The sequence below is a fragment of the Choristoneura fumiferana genome, chromosome Z, assembly GCF_025370935.1.
Source record: "Choristoneura fumiferana chromosome Z, NRCan_CFum_1, whole genome shotgun sequence".
NCBI classification, from domain to species: domain Eukaryota; kingdom Metazoa; phylum Arthropoda; class Insecta; order Lepidoptera; family Tortricidae; genus Choristoneura; species Choristoneura fumiferana.
Genome location: NC_133472.1, coordinates 7,237,294 through 7,260,171, shown reverse-complemented (window position 1 = coordinate 7,260,171; position 22,878 = coordinate 7,237,294). Strand labels below are relative to the sequence as shown.

The 22,878-nt window shown below is 37.2% G+C and overlaps 3 protein-coding genes across 3 annotated transcripts; 1 reads left to right on the top strand and 2 right to left on the bottom strand.

The window, feature by feature from the left end:
• Window positions 1–496: 496 nt before the first annotated feature.
• LOC141440755 (UPF0764 protein C16orf89 homolog) lies at window positions 497–6,489 on the bottom strand. Its single transcript, XM_074105306.1, has 6 exons — window positions 6,448–6,489; window positions 3,194–3,352; window positions 2,618–2,797; window positions 2,031–2,160; window positions 1,035–1,195; window positions 497–762 (listed from the first exon to the last, which is right to left on the bottom strand). Exons 2-6 carry the CDS (start codon window positions 3,333–3,335, stop codon window positions 497–499), a joined length of 879 nt encoding a protein of 292 aa, XP_073961407.1. The 5' UTR covers window positions 3,336–3,352; window positions 6,448–6,489.
• A 7,750-nt stretch (window positions 6,490–14,239) lies between these two features.
• Txl (Thioredoxin-like) lies at window positions 14,240–18,385 on the top strand. Its single transcript, XM_074111060.1, has 6 exons — window positions 14,240–14,422; window positions 14,516–14,672; window positions 15,985–16,095; window positions 16,636–16,785; window positions 17,228–17,361; window positions 17,957–18,385. The coding sequence occupies exons 1-6, from the start codon at window positions 14,325–14,327 to the stop codon at window positions 18,165–18,167; spliced, it is 861 nt and encodes a 286-aa protein (XP_073967161.1). The 5' UTR covers window positions 14,240–14,324; the 3' UTR covers window positions 18,168–18,385.
• Usp39 (ubiquitin specific protease 39) lies at window positions 18,381–22,878 on the bottom strand. Its single transcript, XM_074110986.1, has 10 exons — window positions 22,701–22,878; window positions 22,470–22,621; window positions 21,723–21,837; window positions 21,251–21,426; window positions 20,520–20,745; window positions 20,125–20,248; window positions 19,846–20,005; window positions 19,544–19,734; window positions 19,134–19,286; window positions 18,381–18,533 (listed from the first exon to the last, which is right to left on the bottom strand). Exons 1-10 carry the CDS (start codon window positions 22,783–22,785, stop codon window positions 18,434–18,436), a joined length of 1,482 nt encoding a protein of 493 aa, XP_073967087.1. The 5' UTR covers window positions 22,786–22,878; the 3' UTR covers window positions 18,381–18,433.

Sequence of the window (22,878 nt, the reverse complement as noted above, 5' to 3'; positions counted from 1 at the left end):
CTACGCAATTTTTTAAACTATTTGTGTGTCAAATTTGAAATCAATTCAATAGTTCTACAGAAATATACTATAGTACAATACAATATTTGTTCTGGCTGTACCTACCTGGGTATAGTAACATAACATGGTAATTCTATCTGCATAATTAACTCGTAATGTTCGTCAATGTTATTCACCGACAACGGTACAAGTGACATACTCAATTTAATTATTCATTAATAATTTAATTCTTACTTACACTTAGTTCCGACATTCACATTTTATTTGGATTTTTTATATTATTTGTTTCAGTAAGCTACATTTTTCACCTTATTTCAATTGAATACGTAAGTTGAAGACCGATTTTTGACTCTAAAATATCATTCGAAAGTGATTGAAAATTGTGATTAGGTAATTGGTTTACGAGTGCAGTAGCAAAAATTAAAACTCTAACATCCGTGTCAAGTTGTCGACAATTTAATTTGAACTGTATTATTTATAAGTAATAAAAATTTAATTAATAGTAAGTCTCAACAATATAACGGACAGCGGCACCCAGGGTCGCTACCGCCACCGCGGTAACGTGGCCATTGCAGCGTTTCCCCATGATCAGCTGAGTGTCTTTCTTCGAAATCCTCCATGGCTTCGTCGCTAGAGCCTCGACGCTGGCACTAGGCTTGAGGTTTTGTCTGAAACAGCCGTGAGAGGTCTGTAGCCGAAGCAGGCTGGACAACCAGCGCCGCTGGAGGAAGGATGCGTGTCCAGCCAAAGTGCAGAGGCAAACTGAAAAAAGAATTACACATTTCAAGCAATTCCTATGTGAAATAGAAATAGTTTACTAACTACAAAAAGTACAGTTTGAATTGAATATTTGGAGTCTGTAGTTGACAAGAAGTTTTTTACTACTACTGAGTTCATTTCACCTCTTTCGAATGCTATGTTATTTTCGAGTGATGTATTTTCGAAAATCGGTACCTGATTTATTCTATATTCTAAGACGCTAGGTATAAGTTACAATGTCACCTTCATTAAATCGCAGGCATTGCTCTACGTACTTTGCTCCATAAGCAGATCCGCATGCTTGTAGCCATTCAGGGCTATGTACTGCGCCTCCTCGTAGATGGTAGAGCACAGGTCGTCGATGAGAGCGTCGTCCACCTGAGGGGAGAACGTGTGGCAGTTGCGGCCGTACCGTGCGGCCAGCAAGTACAGTACCCTGTAAAAAGATAGAAAGAAAATCATTTGCTCGTGACAGTGACAGTATATGCTTGATGAAGCGTTTTGTACGGAGCGGGAGGACACCCATTGAATAAGTTTTTGGTAAAAAAATCATTTTTAACGCAATATTTTTTTGCTGACTGTACTTTTTGTTGACTGTACTTGTATTGTCATCCAAACTACATTTGCATACCGAATTTCATGTCGATGCCAATAACCGTTGATGAGTTCCGTCCTGTGGAGACGATCCTGGCCGGACTACCAGGATGTCACTACCAAATTATTGTATTGTCAAGCAATTTTCATAAGTATACCAAATTTCAAGTCCATCCAACTACTGAAAATTGGTCGAATTTAACTTGCAACATTTGATTACAGACAGACAAACAGACAGACAGACAACGGGACAGGTGAAACTAAATAAAAGCTAGTAAAAAAAAAGGATGAGTGGTGACGAGCCAGCAGCAGTGATTGAAGCCCAATATTACGGTGTGTAGGTGAGGTAAACGACTATAGTTCCACTCCTGCTGACTCGTGTTAAAGCACCGACTGACTCTTATTTCTAAATTTTTAGTGATGGTGTTAATAATACCAAAATCGCTATAGATAAAATTTGAGGGTTGCCCTCGATTTCTCTAGAATTCCATCATCAGGATCCTGACTTGGTGACAATGGAACCACCTCAAAAGTATGTTCATAGAACAAAAAAAGAATTATGAAAATCGTTCCACAATTGGCGGAGTTATCGCGTATTTAAACATACAAAGAGAAACATGCAGGCGAATTGAGAACCTCCACCTTTTTTGAAGTCTTTTGAAAATGACTTAACTTACCTATGCGTTAAAGCGTATCCATACATTGTACCATTAACTACTATATCATTACAGTCTTCTAAAGTAACACATTTGTATGAGAGCCCTCGCAGTTTTATCGGGTTCTCTGACAGAGACAGCATGCATTCATCTGAAAAAAGTTGAGGCGGTAAGCCGCAAGCCACACAGAAGAGGCCCGGGAGGGGCGTCGCCTTCGCGGTGACCCTTGAATCAGTTTTCATACTAAAGGGCTGTTTCACCATCCATTGATTAGTGTTAACTGGCGTCTCTATTTGTTTTGTTCGAATAGACGGAGACGGCATCACATTTAACCGTCGGTTAACGCTAATCAATGGATGGTGAAACAGCAGTAATGTATAGAAACGTCGCGATCCAAAGCAAACAGAAGAAACGAAGTGGAACGCCCTCGCCCCGTGTCCTCCTCGTCCGCGACGTGTCCCCTTCCCACGTCTCTTCTGTGTGGCTTGAGCCTAAGTCATACAGTGATACAATGTTTTTCGAATATTGTAAATGAACTCTTTATGAGGGGCCTAAATAGCCCCTTTCCGCTTTACGGGTATTTTTGTAACAGTGTATACATATAATACCTGATTCCTTTGGGCTAGGCCGAGACTTGTATAACTTGGAAACGTGATCCATGTAGACATTCCAAGAAGAATATTTTTCTACTAAGTACTCTACTCGACTGCTGCCCTTGTTGGCGAGTGCTGTGTTATACTCCTTTGTTCTCTTCACCCAAGAGTTTACATTAATAAATAAAGATGTTACTGTAATACAAAGAACATTGCATAAATAAACAGTTATCAGTGTGCCTAGCTGGATAAATTTGTACCTAAGTAAACAAATGGCTATCGCTTCGAGACGTTTCAATTTCAAGTGGTGTATACCTATTACTTGTACAGTCGAATGGATTGAATCAAGTACCAGGGTGGAACCTTTTCATAAATAATTTCGCTATGATTTTTTTTTTCAATGTAGAGATATTATAAACATGACATTGTAGCACGAAGGTTCCACCCTAGTATGTGATTCAGTTTGCTAAAGGAAAATTTGTTTTAAATCGTAAAAAAACATTCACTTCTTTAACACATTTTTTTTTTCTAAATACAATTCAGTTCCATTTTCAAGATAAAGGATCTAAAAAGAACTGTAAAATATCTTACTGTTTTTGTCTTTACGATGATTCAGGTCGTTACCATTGTTCACCATGAAGCGGAAGAAATCAAACAGTGGTTCGTTTGCTCTTAGTATCCTCCGCACATTTGTCTTTAAATCCGAAGGTAGTCTAGTTTTTCTCTTTGTCATAAAATGTCTTAAATTTACTGAAACAGTGAAAAATTATCTTTATATTAAGGTAGTAAGATGCAGTGGCGGGGCAGAACGGCGGTGCCTGGGCATTTTCAAAAAAAAAGGTACTTACCCATTCTTTTTTCAATTTTGGAAAAAATATGATTTTTCCTACTCAGAATCAGAAGCGCAATCGATTTCAATGCTTAAAAAAAATGAACCAATCAAAAATGACAGTTTTGTGGGTTTGTGACGTTTTTTTCATACACTCGATATGGGCGTCACAAAACTGACTCATTAAAATAGAAAAAAAAAATACATTTTGAAAGAAAAGGTACACGTTTTTTTTAAAAAACCCCGCCTTCATTAGCGAGGGCAAGATAAATTCTGCGATGCCCTATGATGGCACACCACATATTAGATGAGGGATTTTTAAATAAGCAAAAAAATAGAACTTTTGACTCGCGATGCCCGTTAGACCGCGAAGGCATAGGCTGGGCCCTCGTCCTCGTCGCTTACATCTAGCGCCGCCTCTGCAGGGCTACTACGAAACTCGAAGTTCGTGTCGTGCGATCCCTTTGACACTTATACTATTTAATACGAGAGCGAGAGGGACGGTACGATACGTACTTCAAGTTTCGAGTTTCGTAGTAGCCCTGCTGGTAAAATGAACAGAAGACAGATATTTTAAATCACATCGGTCAAAGATGCCATTAGAAAATGATGAGTGATCGACCACCAGATAACCAAGTGGTTAGAGAACCTGTCTAAGGACTCGGGTTCGATCCCCGGACGAGGCAAATAGCTCTCGAGTATTGGATGTTTAATATCATACAAGTATGTATTATTTACTTATAAATCTATATAAGTACGTTTATCCGTTGCCTAGTACCTATTCGTACCCACAGTACAAGCTGGTGTCTGTCAACACAGAGTTTTGTTGCTTTCGAATGGTATTTTTGAGATAGATTTCAAAAATCATTTGAGCATTTTAGCATAAACGCAAAACTTCACGCCGATAGAGAAATTCTATCATGTGATATGGACTAAAATGGCATAGCAAACGGTATAACTTTGTTAGTAGACCTAGTGCCATCAACGAAGAGGCGCGATTTTGTCAAAATAAAACATTAATGACATTGTGATAAGAACCACGGCACGCCTCATCGTGAATGACTCTACCTATACATCCCGGTAAAATAAACGGTGACCTATTACGAACAAATTTTAATAATTATGTTGTCAGTGTACCCATGAAGCTAAGCTCAATTTTTTTTTCAGTTTAGTCTTCATATTTTTTACGCAAGTTACGCTGACAAAATCAAAACTGTTGGGTGGAAAATTTAAAAAAAAAACAGAATGGTAGTAAATATATCAAATTAACAAGGAAAATTATAGCGGCTAGGATTGCTTGAGAAGAGTAAATAACAGCCTAAAGTATAAAACATACCTATACTTGGAAGATTCGCCGTACACAATACGAAATCCTTAGAAAAATATTACTTTTTTTTCGTAATGGCTACGGATCCCTGTCCTGGGCGTGTCCGACACGCTCTTAGCCGGTTCTTTTAAGCAACTAACAATATCATACATGTCATTTAAGAAATCGGTCCACTGCAAATTTTTATATTATCCAGTAGCTACGCTATTTTAACATTTACGTATATAGGTAGAGTCATTCACGATGACGCGTGCCGTGGTTCTTATTAAAATGTCATTAATATCTTATTTTGACAAAATAACGCGTCTTCGTGGATGGCACTAGGTATAATAATGTAATAACTACAACACTCGCAAATGCAATAAACGATCATCGATTATAGTGAATGAAAATTTGAAAACTTATCATTATTAATGGTGTAATTGTACGTGTACCTACCATCCTGATATAAACTAATAATATAAGGCTTATAACTATTCCCCGACAATGTAAAGAAACATATTTCTTAACGACTATATATTTTGATTGCGCTTAGCAGATCTAAGTATTTGATATTAATTTCAGCTTGATAGCCTCACGCTTTACAGACAGACGGACTGACAGACAGTCGGTTCGTTTTCTGCAGACTAAGGTATAGACCCCTAAAAAAAGTGATAAAAATAAATAACAACACTTGCAAATAAGTTATGCCTGTATTTCGGAATCAAAGACAACCTAAATCGGGTTCTTCAAACTGGAGTGAACCTCATCTGCACTATTCATCAGGTGAGATAGGGATCAATTACGGGTCACTTTTATGTAAAAGAATGCCATAATTAAATACAGTAAACTCAATAATCAAAAACCATAAACGAAACTTTTCACTTTATCACGCTAAGTCTCGTTTATGCTTTAAATAATGAGTGAAAAACACGAAACTTTAAAGCATTATAATATAAGCTTTATAAAACCAATTAAAGAAGTAATATAATTACCATTTAACAGGAATAAGCCGAACTCTAAATTCAGATCTATATCATTTTTATGTCTACCACAAAACTCCGTTATCCTCTCTATTGATTTCAAATACACAATCACATCACTTTTTAAAGGTAAATTCGATAATTCACTCAGACTATTGACATCCCAGTTTAGTTCTAAGATTAGTATAAATAAAAATGTGCGTAGAAACAATTTGTTCATGTAAATAAACATCATGATGAAATGGACATTGCTACGAAACTGCTTAGTCCAGTTTTGTTGGCGGACTGTATTATTCCCGTAAGAACCCCCCTTATATAGCCTCCGGAGGGAGTGAAAATGGGGGCTAATAAATAAAAATAGGGTTCGGTTGGGGGCGCACTGTGAGCGAATCGAAAAGAGAGCTCGCAAATTAGGCAGACCGCTTGTGTCAAAGCACTAAGTTAAAATTACTGTAAAGCGACAAATTAAGCGTATTTTCAGAGTTCTGCGGGCGTGGCTTCGAACCAAGTGTCGCCTCTGATTAGTACTACAGGGACCAAATCATTTATTTATAATACTCGCTCCAGCCTGAAAGGGTCAATAAAGTTCAAGTGCTTCCCAAGCACCAACAGGTGTTTCTTCATTCTAACTTCTAACAAGAATCCCTCATAAATAATTGTATTTTTTTTACGAAAATGACCAAAATCTGGATAATTTTGGAAGATTGTCTTTCGCGTGACGATTTACCTCTCGAGGTTAACCTTAAAGGTGCCTCAGCTAGTTCGAGAAAAGCTGTAATTTGGTTTGGGCATATTTCCTTCAAATCCAGCTAAATAATATTACAAATTAACACTAAAACGGCTGCTCGGATTTCATGGATTATTATGAAATTTAGTATGCAGATAGCTGGATATATTCGCTATGTGGATGCAAAAGTGGCATAAGTCAAAATTCAAATAACTAGTGATTGACTGTCTATAGGACCGTAAGAGTCCATTACAAAGTTGTTTTAATATGTTTACTTAAGCCACTTTTGCATTCACACAGCGAATGACGTAGACTACTTTTTATCCTCATCATGATGATATCACGGTATCAGGAGAATGTCAAATACAACCACTAGGATTATAGTCGAATGAAATTCAGCGTGGGTGTTTTCTGTGCAACGTTAATGAAATTAGCAATCTAATTTTTGATGAACTCCCACAGGATTTATTGTGAAATCCCGTAAGGCTTATAAATAATACTTATTTAATCACCGACGAATACTTTGGTAAGGTAAATATTTAAAAATATATATTTTTAGTCTCGTCACCCACGGGACTCTTGAGCCTCTTGTATGTTCGTAATTTGGTCGAGTAATGCTAATCAGAGGTCGTATTGTCTAAAGCGCGGGCGCTCGTAATCGTATTTGCTATCTCTTTCTACCGTCAAGCTATACCGTGTGACAGAAAGAAGTGATGAAAACGATTGTGTCCAAGTGCTACAATACAGCCTCAGGGCTATTAATGACAATATTACGATTGCGTCACTATGTAAACGTCCGGCTGGGGGTGATTTTTTCCCTGTTTATCCCGTATTTTGGGTGTTGTTCCATTTTTATTTAGTAGTAACGTGTCCCTCCCTATATCTAGATAAGTCGACGTTCCATATTCAAAAAAATTTTTTTGATAAATTTAATATTTTCGGAGATATTCACTCAGAAAGTTCAAAACTAAACTTTAACTTTTAAACTTTATAGGAAAATTATTTTCAACTTAAACTGTTGAGCAGTTTTTAAGTTTTTGTAAAAAATATTTCTAAAATAAGATAAATTTAAAGTTAAGATTTAAAACTTAAATACTTACCTAATTGGTATTGAATATAATAAGGAACCCTACACTAGACTTGGTGCGACACGCACTTTACCGGTCCATAAGAAAAGTTTGAGAAGCAATTAATTGAAAAATCACACCAAAAAATGTTTTGATATTAAGCACTCAAAATCAATTATACACAGTGAGGGTCGATTTTTAATGAATTGATAATGAAACTCGAATTCACTTTTCGACTTCAGACTTAAACCGATAAGTATTGACAGAGATATGCTTAAAAAGGTAGGTATATTATATTTTTTATTACTCGTAGCGTGAAGTCTAACATAGGTATTAAAATTTTAGTATCTCCAAGGTTATTATCCCATAGCTCAAATTTGAAACAGGTACCTATGCTTAATCAGAGTTTAGTTAGTACTCATTGGCTTGGCCTTCGTAGTTAGGTCTTCCTTTTTTCTGGAATAAAATAGTATTTTATGCAACTGTATCGTAATAGGGGTCCTTAAAACACGAGTGTGGGTTTTCATAATAGGATCACATGAGTGTTTTAAGGCCTTATTACGTACAGTTGCATACAATATTTTATCTATATCCATATATTAAATCCTCTATCATGTGTTCAAGAACCATTGAGAATGGCCTGCATTAACCAGAACTAGGTAGGTATGTCTGCCCCACGAGCTGCACCCGCTGCGCGCGCGACGACGTGCTGCTGCAATGATGTATGAAATCTCATTCTGTATCGTAATGACCATTACGATACAGCCGTGTTCATAATAGAATCCAATGTCGGAATGCTGGTCATTAACTATGGTTTTTTAACGCATAATTGAGGATTTACTATATGGGTGTAGATAAATTCAATTTCACGATCATTGGTACATATTTTGGGATAAAATAATCGGTGACACGACCAATCGCGCATCATCGCATTTAATCACGGTGTTGTGATAGTTAATGAGCGTCAATTTATCAAATGATCACAATCGGATAGGACTAAAGCTATTGCTATTACATGCCTTAGTTTGTTTTGTACAGCAACCAAAAAAAAAACTGGAATGAATAGAGATTATGGTCACCCTACTCTTTATTTTCATGTTGATTGACTTTGACGTAATGTGACATTATAACTAATAATTTCATAAGTATTCTAGCAAAGACGGTTAGTTTTCAAAAAGGTTGGAGATTAAAAAGTAGGGTGACTATAATTTTAAGTTAAAAACTTTTTAACATTAAAATAAATGAATACGCATAAGACATCAGTGTTTAAATTAAAGCATAACCAGTCCACATCGCAATCATTTACCGAGTCAGAAAATAATAGTTGGAATCACAACCCCGAAATCATACTGTATAGTACTTATATGGTCCTTGATCATATTCATATCATTGATATAATCTTCTACAAAGTAACGCCTGCTTTATTAAAATAGCAAGAGCGGCGTCCTGCGAAGAAGCACTTTTAATGTATTTATTTGAAAGAAAAATGTTGATATATAGCCTTTGCGATCCGGACTATCAGTTCATGCTACTAATGTATATAAAGCCTTAATAAATATAATTACATTCGTTCAATTCTTTAAAAATTAAGATTAGAGTCTAAGCTGTAGATTTTAATCGATTTTTGAAATAAACAGATTAAATACTCCTTAGAAACTACAGTATACAATAAACAAAATAAAATTAACCTAAACCTATAATATAAACTACAAACTAAGACCTAAACTACAACCTAAAATATGTATGGCCAGCGCCACCTGCTGAACCAGGTACGACCCGGAGCGGGGGTCGCAACCCCTGTCCCGTAGCCTACGGCCCAGCTCCCACACCAAAGATTTCGCTTCAGCCCCCCAAGGACCAGCCGTCTCGACCGCAAAAGGCACGAAGTCATACGTTGGCTCCGAAGCTGAGTACTTGAGGTGCTTAGACCGCGCACACACGCGCGCGACAGATTAAATGTTATTTTTGATAAAAACTTAAATTTAGATCATTTATTGATCCACAAAGTTTAATTATTAAATCAGTGTATCACTCAATGTCAATGACACTTTTTTTTCTCATTTCATATCTCGGCGGAAATGGGTCACTTTCCACCCTTGGTTATCAATCTACTATTGACATTTATTTGACATCTCTAAGATAAACCGTCAATTTAGTATTGTATCGCATCACTATCGCATACATTAAAAATTACGTTTAATTTGTATGAAAAAATGAAATTAACAGTGGTCATATTTTTTTTAAAGTAGCTGAACAAAAGTAGCTCAGTTATGCGACTAGAATCGAACCCTGGATTTAAAGCCCCATGGTCAGAGACTCCCTGTATATGTCACAGTGGAGCGTGCAATAGTAGATTGATAAACAAGGGTTGTAATTGATCGTAAATGATCTCTCTCCTTCTTCTTCTCTCGCGCTCCTTGGCCTTGGCACATTCAGCCAGCACTGGCCAGCAGCATTATGCCAGCATGGAGGTTTGGAGGTAAGTATTACGCATAACAATCTCCTTGTTACCAGTTCGGGAATATAAAGGAGCACCATTCGATTTTTAAATTTACTTACATCCCTAAAGATGTAAATCGAATTTTCATCACACTTGCACGTAAACAAGTGTCGTAACATGCAGGCTACCTTGGTTGCAACCCCCCAAATAAAACCCTCGACCTTAATATGCTTGTCGTGAAACCCGCGGTCAGTAAATGAGTCATTGCGCGTACATATTTTCTTGTGATAAAGCCCAAGGTCGGTAAATGAGTCAATGTGCGTACTGATACTGCTGCGCGCGCTGCTGCTGCAGGCCCACCTGCACACGCACGCTGCGGCGCATGCTGTGGGAGGGGGAGGGCGGTGCTGCCAAGAGCGCAGCCTAAAGTATCGCCAATATTTGGATGAATTATATTTTTTCTTTTAGAAATATAAAATTTTACTCGCAAATGTGATGAAAAACATTGTATGTCGCACGGGCGGTACTAGAATTACGAACATCGACTCATTAAAGCCTTAATATACTCTCGTTCGTAATTCCTTACTTACCGCCCTTAAGACACAATGTACTATTACAACACGGATTTCAAGTTAAATGCAACCTACTTTCAAAGCTGAAGTGATGTAAAAATATTTGACACGTTCTACCGGCCCTAAAAATAGAGTAGTCACAGACATTAATGCACGTCTTGTTGTGTAATTAATAAGTATTTTTTGTGTCGCAACGGAGCTTCTTGATTTAATGTGATCCAACTTTTTAGTCGTAAAACGTCCACTGTTGGACATAGGCCTTCCTTAGAAATGTTCTATGGTTTATAATTCAACACTCGCGCTCTCCCCATGCGAGCGTGGCGGGCGTTTAAAGGCGGAAACACATGTACCGACACGCGATGCCACTTGACGTATCGACACCCGATGCGTACCGTGCACATAATAATATACAGGTTGGTCCATTTGGATCGGTCAGTATGTGAAAGTCTGAAACTATAAGACATACGAAGATCTGTTCTTAGGAACCATATCATCGATTTTAATAACAAGAAAAACTGCATTTATACATTAAAAAAACTTGTACTCATCTCATGAAAACAATGCACTTTATTTATTCTAGATATCGTGTTTCATAGTAACATTTTTGCTTATAACCTACACTATCGATATCCAAATAGAAATAATGTAAGATTTTTTTTTTCAAGGCGGTCTGGTTCGATTCCCGAAATGGAAACAAGTTTTTTTATAATGTTTGAATGCCGTTTTTCTTGTGATCTTCGTATGTCTTTTAGTTTCAGACTTTCCCATACTGACCGATCTAAATGGGCCACCATGTATAACAGGCTTCGCTAGTGGCATAGCAGAAACACACACGCGTCAGTTGGCATGTCTCGACTCGTGGCGTTGGGTGTTAAGTAGAAACACACTGCGTGCAAGCGTCGGGCGACGTGTGTTCCCCTTCTCTGTCCGACAACACGCCGATCTTGATGGATTGGAATTTTCCTCGTGAGAACGCGTATCATCACGTGGCGTGGCGTGTCTTATATTTCCACCCGGCCATAGTAAATATATTGGAATGGATCGGTACTGACACGCCTGGGGTGGCGTGGCGTGGGATCGCGTTACAATTGTGTGTTTCTACCTTAAAAAAGGTCACACTGCCCGCCGACCGCCCGCCGGGTGACAGAGGGCACTGGCACGCCATTAATCCCCCGATCTCGACGAAAGCCGACCCAATCCATTTTAATATACAGAAATAAAATAAAACGCAGTCGAAAACGTTTTCACGCTTTTGTCTCGCTCCACTCTATTCTTGGCTTCTCACGTTCAATTTCAATGTATCTTCGATAGTGACGTCGCCTACATGTTCGTGTAAGTACGAATAGAGACTTGTTTTTTTTTCTTTTTTGTTGTGCTTCGGATCCTGTGCATACATAGGTGATGGTGAAACTACATTTGCATACCAAAAATCAAGTCGATGCCATTAACCGTTGAAGTTCCGTCCTGCGGAGACGATCCTGGCCGGACTACCAGAATGTCACTACCAGTACCCCTAGCGTAAGTTTTCGGTTACAAAATACGTCTCGATCGCGTTCGCGTAAAATCTCAAGTTGTATGGAAACACGAACATCGCAAACGTTCCGCTAGAGGCGCTGTTCGTGTTTCCATACAAATTGAGATTTTAACGCGAACGCGATCGAGACGTATTTTGTAACCGAAAACTTACACTAAGGGCACTGATTATTGTATTGTCACGCAATTTACATAAGTACCTACCTATGCCAAGTTTCAAGACAACCCGACTACTAGAAGTGGGACAAATTTTACTTGCTAGATTTGACCTGCACATACATCCATACTAATAATATAAATGCGAAAGTGTGTGTGTTTGTCTGTTTGTCCGTCTTTCGCGTAGAAACAGAGAGACGGATCGACGTGATTTTTGGAATAGAGATAGGTTACGGGCCCGAAAGTGAAATAGGCTACTTTTTATCCCAGAAAAATGCACAGTTCCCGTGGGAACAGCGCGCGATGACCGAATTCCACAATATTATAAATGAAGTTTGTACTTCATCTCGTCTAAACCACTTTAGATGAAATTCAGTATAGGTACCATCAGCCAAATAAGTGGTCTATCAATTTTTAAACAAGTTCCCAAATATCAAATGAATATGTCGCTAAAGTCGAACTTTCAAGTTGGCAGACACGTCTATTGGCATTATTGTTTTATGACGTGCAAACGATTATCAACCTTAGGGTGGTAGACCACATATTTGGCTGATGGTACCTACAGATAGTTTCGAGTCCCGGAGAAGGACATAGGATAGTTTTTATCACGGAAAATTGCATAGTTTTCGTAAGATAAGTACATGCATTAATAAACATACATTTCAGCTAAATAAAAGCTTTTAAAAGTACTTAATGAAAATATCATAAACAGCCAAGCTTAGGACATGTGTAATAAAAAGAGTTGACAAAAATTAACCATTCTTGGGATTACATATGACTTGGCCCTACAATATTCTTTTCACACCTCTCCTTCAGAAAAGTAACTTTTCCTCCCTGACGAGAGAGAGCCAAGTGCAACTTTTCTGTTTCTAAGTGTTTTAATGCAAATGCCATTTTTTGAAGTTGATAATTGAAAAGCCACTCCATTTTCCATGCTGGTTGTTCTTTAATAAAAAAAAAATTTTAAGTTTCTTAATGCTCGGTGTGAAAAGTTGTACTTATGAGCCACTCGGGAGTAAAATTATTTTCATCTTGGGCATTAACACTTGAATCCTTCATTACGCTCAGGATTCTACTTTATTCTACTCTCAGATTCTACTTATTGTAGAATCCTTCGCTACATTCTGGATTCAATGTACGCCCTCGCCGTAAATACACCATTTTGCTCCCTTGTGACACAAATAACTATTTACGTAAGTTGCGTGGTTCTGATACTTAGGTCCGGTCAGCTCATATTTTATTTATAATAATGTTTGAATAGACGCCTGATAAAAATGTTTACTGGGTGAGTGCTATAAGAAGCTTTGCTAATGCCTAATAGGTATTATTTATTTTCGAATTACTAATTTAATGCTTATTTAATAATTAGATTTGAATGTTGGATTGGTAATTTAGGCTATAAATAGATTTTTAGTAACACAATAATAAAAATTAGACTAATTAAAAATGCTAATAAATTTTTATCAGGCGTTCAAACATAGTTTTTATGGGTATCTGGGCAGGGGGTTGCTACCCTACCAGTATCTGGCAGTGGAGGAAGTGATTTCTAATATAATCCAAGTAAAAATTTCGTTCTGTACACGTATACCTACCTAACGAATTTGAGGTGTGTGTAGTAAATTTTACACCTCTGAATTTACTAGGTACCCGTTACCTGCCAAAGCCACCACTACACCACTACCCAAATTTTATAGTTGGGGATCTTTCTTAATACCTGTGTTCTCAGATCCTGTGTTAGAATTAGGTTAGAATCATTATTATTAATTAAGGTCTGAACGTCGCGGGTTGCATAATAAATCCAGAAACTGTCTGGTAGGTTTCTGTTTCGACTTTTTCAGAAGATCATCGAAAGTTTGATTCACGATTTTTTTTAACACTATTTTGTACAAAGCAAATTTAAAATGGTTGGCAGTCTTCCATATTAGGTAATACTAGGGAATAATACAATAATAAGAACTTGCAACAAAATGGATGGCTAGAATGGCTCGATACCAAGCCATAAAAAATAAAAAAAAAACTGACAACCATTTTGAAGTATCATTCCCCGATTGTTGTCGTTTCATTGCGGGCGATAGCTTTGCTCAAGTCTTTGTGTAAAACTCCAATAAGATGGGTCTAGCGACAGTTATTGAGAATGAAGCCCATTTCCAAAGCGAAATGGCCAACGCCGGTACCAAGCTGGTCGTTGTGGACTTCACTGCTTCTTGGTGAGTTGTAATTGTAACCTAGACTAGAAGTATTCAAAAGTACGAAGTCATCGTGGCTAAAAGTTCAGTTGGTCATGTGTTTGATGTTTGCAGGTGCGGTCCGTGCCAGAGGATTTCTCCTTTCTTCGAACAGCTGCCAGCAAAGTTCCCTAGAGCTGTGTTCTTGAAAGTGGACGTGGACAGATGCGGCGAGACCGCCAGTGCACAGGGCGTCAGCGCTATGCCGACCTTCCTGTTCTTCAGAAACCGAGTAAGCCCTAAGCTTCACAGCCTTGCTTTATGCGAAAGATGTGTTATTCTACCATTTTAAAAATGTTCAAATTCCAGGCTCTAGTTGGATTTTATATCTTTTAATGCATTCTTTGGATGCGGTTGTTGTATGTCTGATTTATTATTGCCACGAAACAATGGACCTTGTAGCACACTCAGACTCAGATAATATATATCCCCATTTAATTTGTATGCAATATACTAATTATCAGGGCTTGCATTAGTAACTTCTGGGACATACATTAACCGCACCCTATTCCACCTTCTTTGTTTAGGGAGAGGGAGGTGTTCAAGCTAAATCTCGCCTAATCTTATGTGGGTGAGACGGGACCTTGCCAATGATTGTATAATTTTTTTTTCTGCAAGTGACCATCTAAAATTATGATAAAAGTGGGTTAAATTAAATCCTTATTTAATATTATAAATGTGAAAGTGTGTGTGTTTGTATGTTTGTCCGTCTTTCACGTCGAAACGGAGCGACGGATTGACATGATTTTTGACATAGATATAGTTTATGGGCCAGAGAGTGACATAGGCTACTTATTATCGCGCGCGCGCTTTATTTCTTAGCGCGATAACCTAATTCCACGCAGACAAAGTAGCAGGCAAAACCTAGTGAGATATAATTTATTTCTTCATAAAAAATTGCTACAGTGCAAATTAACATGTGTACCTTAAAAATATGTATTGTGTTAAAAAAAAACTTTTATATTTAATTGAGCCCCCTAGTTCCTAATTATTATAATAATACCACCCACCCCCAAGTAAATAATATTATTATATTTTTTTTAAGCACTACGTCTGCTTTGCCCATTAGATTAAGACTTTGTACCTGAACATGCACACAGCATCTTCCTATTATGTATTTGCAGCAGGATTTTGAATTGTATGAAATGTGTAAATTGTATTGTTTTGCATTATAATTTTCATTAGATAAGAAATTGAAAAATGTACCCACATACAGCCTATCTTGATGAAAATAATTATATTAGATGTATACAATCAGTAAATTGTGTGGCTAGTACAGTAAATCCTGTATCTTATATTATTGTCATGTAAATTTTTCAATTTTAGTAACATTTTCGTCTTTATGAAACATTTATTAGCGGTATTTATTGTTTTTATTATTGAAGTTAACACAATTTCAAATAGTTTTATTGTTTAATTTTTCATTTCAAAACATGTGCAAGTTTTACTGTTAAGTTTCAAATGTTAAAATAAATGAAGTTTAGTTACTGTTGTCAAGAAAAAAGGTCTCTTGCAGAATGAGTGTTTCTACCTATTTGTTTCAGACAAAGATTGACCGGCTACAGGGAGCAGACTCTAATGCCTTGGAAACCAAAGTCAGGCAGTACTACGGTTCTGATGAAGCTGGGGATGATGATAATGCAGTGGCTGGCCATGTAAGCTATTTTAAACCATTATTTTTGTTCTATATGTTTATGTATGATCAGTCGAGGAACTGTGAGCAGGTAAGGTCTGACAGGCTTACTTACTGAGCCTGACCAAATAGATGTCTTGAGAGGTGCAGAATCCTGGAACTGGATCAACTAATTTGAAGATTCAGGGGTCTCCAGCTGGGCAGCCAACTCCACACGCCAGGGATCAGGAACACGCAACTCCATTTTACCTATTAAACTTATCTTTCTAGATAGGATCAGGCGGGCTACTAAGTAATTCCAAATTCGAAGTTCGTATCTTACCGTCCCTCTCACTCTCATATTAAATAATATTAGCATTAGCAGGACGGCAAGTAACGAAGTTCGAATTTGCCTTTCGTAGTATAGAGCCTGTAGTAGTGGGCCGTTTTCCGCGACTGGCTCTTTGAGCCTTTTTTTTTGTGATAGGTTACGGACACTATTCATGCCAGGCCGCTTAGTTTTAATAGTTAAGGTAAACTTTCCAGTGCAACTCTTCTACAATTTTTATTCTTATGTTTTCAGATGGACCTTGGCACATTTATCACCAAGAGAGAGTGCGAGTGCCTGAACGAGGCTGATGACCACCCGTTGATGCATGCCTTGACCAGTGAAGGAGGCTACTTAGCCAGCGACTGTGATGAGCAGCTCATCATCAACATAGCGTTCAACCAGGTAACTATCCTTTTTTTATTTGAAACCAGCTATGCTACAGCCGTAATCAGATGGTGTAATATTTAATTTTATTGCTTACTATACTAACGCAGATATACTAATTTAATTTTATTAATGTTTTAAAATTTTCTTCTGTACAAACCTTGCCATAGGATTTATAGATGCTCCAATAGATGTAGATTTATGTTCACTTTAACCTCGTAAAACCCAACATCCAATTTTTAGGACTAGAAGTACTTTTTCCTGTCCAAGTGAATGTATGTGTTAGTGTTAATGAAATATTGTCCCAAGGCCCTAAAATAAGGACATAATGTTCTGGGCCGCTGATATAATTAACACGCTGGATCGTTATATGAATGTCCTAAAAATATCTTGGGCGTTACGAGGTTAATAAGGTTTTTGATGTTTTATGTTATGTACCTAATTTTTTATTATTTTACAGTTGGTTAAACTGCATTCTCTGAAAATCAAAGCCCCAGCTGATAAGGGGCCTAAGTTTTTGAAACTGTTTATCAACCAGCCCAGAACACTTGATTTCGATCAAGCGTCGGGCAACATGGCCATCCAGGAATTAGAGTAAGTTCACATTAACTTTATATAAAGATCTATTCCCTGCTCCCTATAGTATAGGTCGATTCAAAAGAGCTGGCATGAATGAATAAATGAGTGAATTATTATATTTTGTGTATCCATCACAAAATTATTAAAATACAAATAAGTGATAATCGTATTATAAGAAGTATCCTCAGAAAGAATAAACTTAGCTTTTCAAAGTGGGAGCGCTGCCAGAATCTCCTCGGAATCTTATGAGGCCTTGCTTTGCCGCTTTAATTAAAAAAAATGTTTTAGTTATTTTTGTTTCATGTTTACGATATATTTATGAAAATGTTATATTATATATGTAGTTTAATTCTTATTTACTGTTTTCTATTGTTGTAAATTATTCCACTTTGTCCAAGTATTATAACTACGTAGATGTTACTGATGTTCAAAAAGTTAATATAAGATATACTGAGCGGCAAAAAATCTGGCCCTCAAATGTATGCAGAAATAGGTCATTTTCTATGAAGAATGGGCCAAATTTTTTGCAACAGTATATTTCAACTAAACCATTTCCATGTAAATTGCAAGTTTAAGTTCCTAATAAATAATGCATCTCTATTCTTTGCAGGATATCTCCTAATGACTTAGAGGGCAACCCAATCCCCCTCAAGTTCGTCAAGTTCCAAAGCGTCCAGAACATCCAGTTGTTCATCAAAGACAACCAATCAGGTGGTGAGGTGACACAGATTGACCACCTGGCTTTCTACGGGTCACCCATCTCCACCACCAACATGGGAGAGTTCAAACGCGTCGCTGGCAAAAAGGGCGAGAGCCACTGAACCAGCAATCTATTTATTGAATACGTCATTTCCCAAACTGTGTCTAAAGAAGCATGAATCTAATATATTTTGGCATGATCATCTATTTAAATTAATTATTAGTTGTATTAGCCACATTATTTGTGTAAGTGTAGGGGTCATTCCACAGGCCACAGTTTGTTAAATGGTTTACTGGAGTATCAGGATTTTTTATATTCAATAAAAGATTATATATAATTTTTTGGATTTTTATTGCTTAAACCTAAACTTAAATCTATATGTACAATTTAGTCATCTTGTTTTAATTCGTATATTTGAATGTACGCCTCCGTAAGAGTGATCATCTGGGGCAGTATACTGGTGACGTGGAGATCCTGCATCTCGTACCTGAAACAATAGCGATTTTATGTTAATTTACGAAAATAACAGGATAGATTAGGGTCAATAAGTAACATCAATTTCTTTTTATCACGGGGAAAAGGCAAAGTTGCCATGGGAAGCATACAAAGTTGCTAGAGACAGATTATACATAAGCACTACAATTAGTTGTCCCAGTAAAAGCTACTGTTGGCTTTGAAAAATCTAAAGAAAATCATGAAAATAGCTAATGTAAAAGGATTTTTATCACATCCTATTACCAGTTAACGAGTAACTGTTGTGTTGATCAAACAAAACCAAATAGGCATTGAATAGTAACAAAACCCAATTTTGTTTATATCTATTACTGCATCTGTTTTTGTAACTTTTGATATACCCCGTTATCAAGTGGACAGTTTGGTGGCTACCTATCATTAGTGTTGTGCAATACAAACTATCCAAGTCTCGACGTTGTAGCTATGTATTGGATCTGCAAAATGTATGTAAAAACTCAATTATAAAAAAAAACCATAGACATTGCAATTGCACATCACTAATGATAGTTAGCCATCAAACTACCCGCTAGATAACGGAGTACTTATGACATAGATATGTAAACAATCAGCTTACCATTGCTGAGTGGGTTTGTGCAGCACGTGGGCCCTGTATGTGCCCTTTTCGGGCGCGCCGTCGTGCACGATGTTGCCGACCAGCTCGTAAGTCGTCCGGCCCTTGTGTTTCGCCTTCACCTCCGGTGTCAGAATGTCACCAAAGTCGACGTTCCTGCAAGAAGAGGTTACGTTACAATGTATTCGAAATCTTGCCGCGGCTTGGTTCGAGTGGCCATTAGGTGTGGCAGAGCCAGGGATACAGAACAACGGACCTTGTACTTATGTATTATAATTATAAGAGTATTGACTGCGAAACAAATTTCACTATTATAAAAGGGAAAGTAAACTTAATTTTATCCTTGTACTCTCAACAGTAAAACAAGTCCAGATGCGAAATTAAAAACATTAGAAAGTTGAAGTGAAACTCACTTGACAGGGAAGTTGACAACGGTCGGGTTCTTCTCCACAAAGAAGGTGTTTTTCGTGAAGCGCTTGATGTACAGTATCAAGTACGGAGGCAGTTGAGTGATCTCGAATCGTTTGAGGAAATTTTCTTTGTAGGTCTTGTATTCCTTCGATGTTTGCCCGTTGAACTTGGACAGCAGTTGATAGAGATTCACCTGTAATCAAAGTTGCTATGAGCTATCTACATAGTCGGTAAGTATAAATAGTGAATAAAAATAATTCATGATATTTATTAAACTATTGATTTAATCAGTTGCTGGTTTTACCTGGGGTATGATGTTTTCCCTGAACTCGTCAGTGAACAGGGGCGTTGGTGGAAGATCGCAGGTGAGGTAGAGGAAAGGCGACTCGGTGATCATCTCTTTGTACTCATCACTGTTGAGGTTAACTCGCGCGGCGTCATCCGCGTCCGGAGGAGGCAGTTTCCTGTAAGAACATTTAGGCATTAATATCAAAAATACTAAGGTTTTTTTTTTTTCAATGTATCAAGCCACTTTTAAATGTGTGATTAGTAAAATATTCTGCTCTTTTGTATGCTTGCTTACCTTGTGTATATCTTCATGTGTCCCAGAAATGATTTGTATATTATAGAGCTGTCCGCCTTCTTTGTCCCGTTCAGAGCCATGTGCAACGAATTCAGGAACCAGGATAAAAAGTCCACTGGATCACCTGTGAAAAGTTAAATATTGATATGTAAGTATAATTCTACATGAACGAATAAACATTTATTTTTTTAATTCATCCTTCTTATTTACTTTTTTTTAATAATATGTGAGTTTAAAACATATTAAATTAACTTAAAACAAAAAATAAACAAAAGTGGTTAGTGTAGTTCCTTCTAATTTACTTAATTTAAAAAAATATATAGAAGGGGATTACTTTGCCCAGCAATGGGACTTATTATGGGCTACATAAAAAAAATAACATGATAGATACTCACTTTGCTTAATGAACTGGAACCTCTTCTTGGACCACAGCACTACGGCCTGCAGCATCTCATGAGGTGACACATGGGCTTTGAAGGCCCTGGGGTTCCAAAGCTTCCGGAGCAGCTCCCCGAACCTCTGCACAAGCAGGAAAGAGGAGTCTCCGGGTGGTCGCCTCACATTGGCATAGTTTGCCTCGCGCAGGAAGTAGTTGCGGAGAGGCCTCACTTGCGAGAGACACTGGAAAGATGGAATACATTATGTAAGTATATGAAAAATAAAAGGCCAGCATTAACTGTTATGGTGATTGGGAAGAAACGAGACTGGACTTGAGTAGTTACTGTTTTAATAAAAATTATAAATTGGGTAAATTATCATTAAATAAAAAGGGATTGAATGTTAATCTAACTCACTAATAAACTCAATAATTTATAGATTTGAGACTCACGATTTAAGTTTTGGTTAATTGACTTCAAAAGAATCTGAAGTAGATAATTTGTAAACACATTTTAGTTGTATATGCTTCATACAAATTTTAACTATTTAACACAGAAAGGTAGACAATATTAAAAACAACACTCCATTTTTGTACTAGGTCATGGTATCTTCTCTCCTGTATGATATACAGACTAAAGCGAATAGGCTGCTACTAAACCAGTACGCTACATCATTAGTCTCATCTGCACTTCATCAGATGAGATATAGGTCAATTGTTAGTCGAATGAAAAGAGAAAAAGATACATACCTGCAGTATTACGTTGCAGTAGTCATTAGCCTTGATGTTGTTGAGGCCCACAATGCCCGGCATGTACATTGTACCATCAATAGCACGAAACATCTTGGTGTTAGTGTCCATCATTGTAATCTGCTCCGATGTAAACACCGGATTGAGCACATACTTGATGTCATTTAACGATGAATCTGGAAGGAAATAGTATGTTAATATCTATAGGTGAGGCTTGACTAAGGAATTCAATCAATGGAATGCAAATACTATGATTCTCAGATTCCAATTATTTTTCACTATAGACAAATCTGGGAATAAAACTATGTTCAACAAACATTTTTACACAATTGCCTTGAAGCTGTATACTTGTTGCCACCTTTACATATCTGTGTAATGTAAATTTAAAAGTATGCAAACTTTATAAAGGTAAAATTTTATTAGACACTGACACATGGAGCTATAGGACTGAAAATAATGGTTTGACACTTACCAATGACTTCATAATTGTCCGGCAAACAGTAGAACTTGAGAGTATGCAAATTCAAGAAGACATGATGTCCGTCAGCCACTGAATGGGTATAGGCATGGGTGTTAGTGCCACGGCCCTGTGAGACAATAGACAAGAACACATTAGAAAATAAAATTAATGGCCGGCTGTATGGGACATGACTGTATAAAACCTGTGCCAAAAATCATTAAAAATAAAAAATTTAGAAAAAGAACAGAGGCTCCAACAGGTCCAGCAAACTCTGGTGTTTATCATTAAAATGACCCCAATTGGTCTTACTTTTTGTAACACTGCTATGCACTTTAGATTGCGCCAAGAAATCTTAGTTATGTGATTTTGGAATTTATTATGTATTCCACAAAGTGCATTGGTCAGTTATAAACACAATGACAATAGATTTTTAAAATATAAAATATGCTGGGACTTAACAGTATAAACAACAGTATTTTTGGACAGTTATGTTGAATAAAACACAACAGTCTCACTAATGCATACTACCTGACTAAATTCTCTACAACCGGAATGAAATATTAAATGTATGCCGTGGCAATAAACTCCAGCTTGATTAGAAAGAGCGTCAGTGCCCTATACACTTTGTTTTCAACACATTCATGAGTTTTAGTGAGGCTTGCCAACTGATATAGTTTCGTTAATAAAACTACGCAATAACAACTATCACAAAAGTGTACAAGAAAACTATCATCTAATTATCATAACTAAAGAACTCACCTGGAAGTATTTTCCGCAGACTAAACAGGCGTAAACGTTGATTCTTGTCAGCGAAACCGAGCACAACTTCTCGAAGTCGAAATCAAGAACATGGCGATTTATGGTGTCCAGATACGGACACTGTATGTGTGGAGCTTTCGCCGGTGAAACATCTAGAATTAAAAATGAATTGGTAAGAATTTGCCTAAATGAAGCTACATAGGTTTAGGTTAGGTGTCACTGTTTATTTACCAGTTTCAACTCCACTATCCTCGGACAGTTTACGCTTTTTCGATAGATCCTCAGACATGTTTGATTTTAGAGAACACTGTATCATTTAAAATACACTGAGACTTAAATTCACCACTGCGCAAAAAGACACGACCGTAAGCTACGGAGAACCGAACTCGAATGAGGTTGCTGCGCAAGG

Coding starts and splice junctions, on each gene's coding strand:
- LOC141440755 (XM_074105306.1), bottom strand. CDS start 3,335: ATGACAAAGAGAAAAACTAGACTACCTTCGGATTTAAAGACAAATGTG. Junction 2,161..2,617: donor GCCTAGCCCAAAGGAATCAG/GTATTATATGTA, acceptor AACTTTTTTCAG/ATGAATGCATGCTGTCTCTG. Junction 763..1,034: donor GGATCTGCTTATGGAGCAAA/GTACGTAGAGCA, acceptor TTCTTTTTTCAG/TTTGCCTCTGCACTTTGGCT.
- Usp39 (XM_074110986.1), bottom strand. CDS start 22,785: ATGATACAGTGTTCTCTAAAATCAAACATGTCTGAGGATCTATCGAAA. Junction 20,249..20,519: donor GTTCCAGTTCATTAAGCAAA/GTGAGTATCTAT, acceptor AACTTTTCACAG/GTGATCCAGTGGACTTTTTA. Junction 18,534..19,133: donor CACAAACCCACTCAGCAATG/GTAAGCTGATTG, acceptor CTATTGTTTCAG/GTACGAGATGCAGGATCTCC.
- Txl (XM_074111060.1), top strand. CDS start 14,325: ATGGGTCTAGCGACAGTTATTGAGAATGAAGCCCATTTCCAAAGCGAA. Junction 14,673..15,984: donor TCCTGTTCTTCAGAAACCGA/GTAAGCCCTAAG, acceptor TATTTGTTTCAG/ACAAAGATTGACCGGCTACA. Junction 16,786..17,227: donor TCAACATAGCGTTCAACCAG/GTAACTATCCTT, acceptor ATTATTTTACAG/TTGGTTAAACTGCATTCTCT.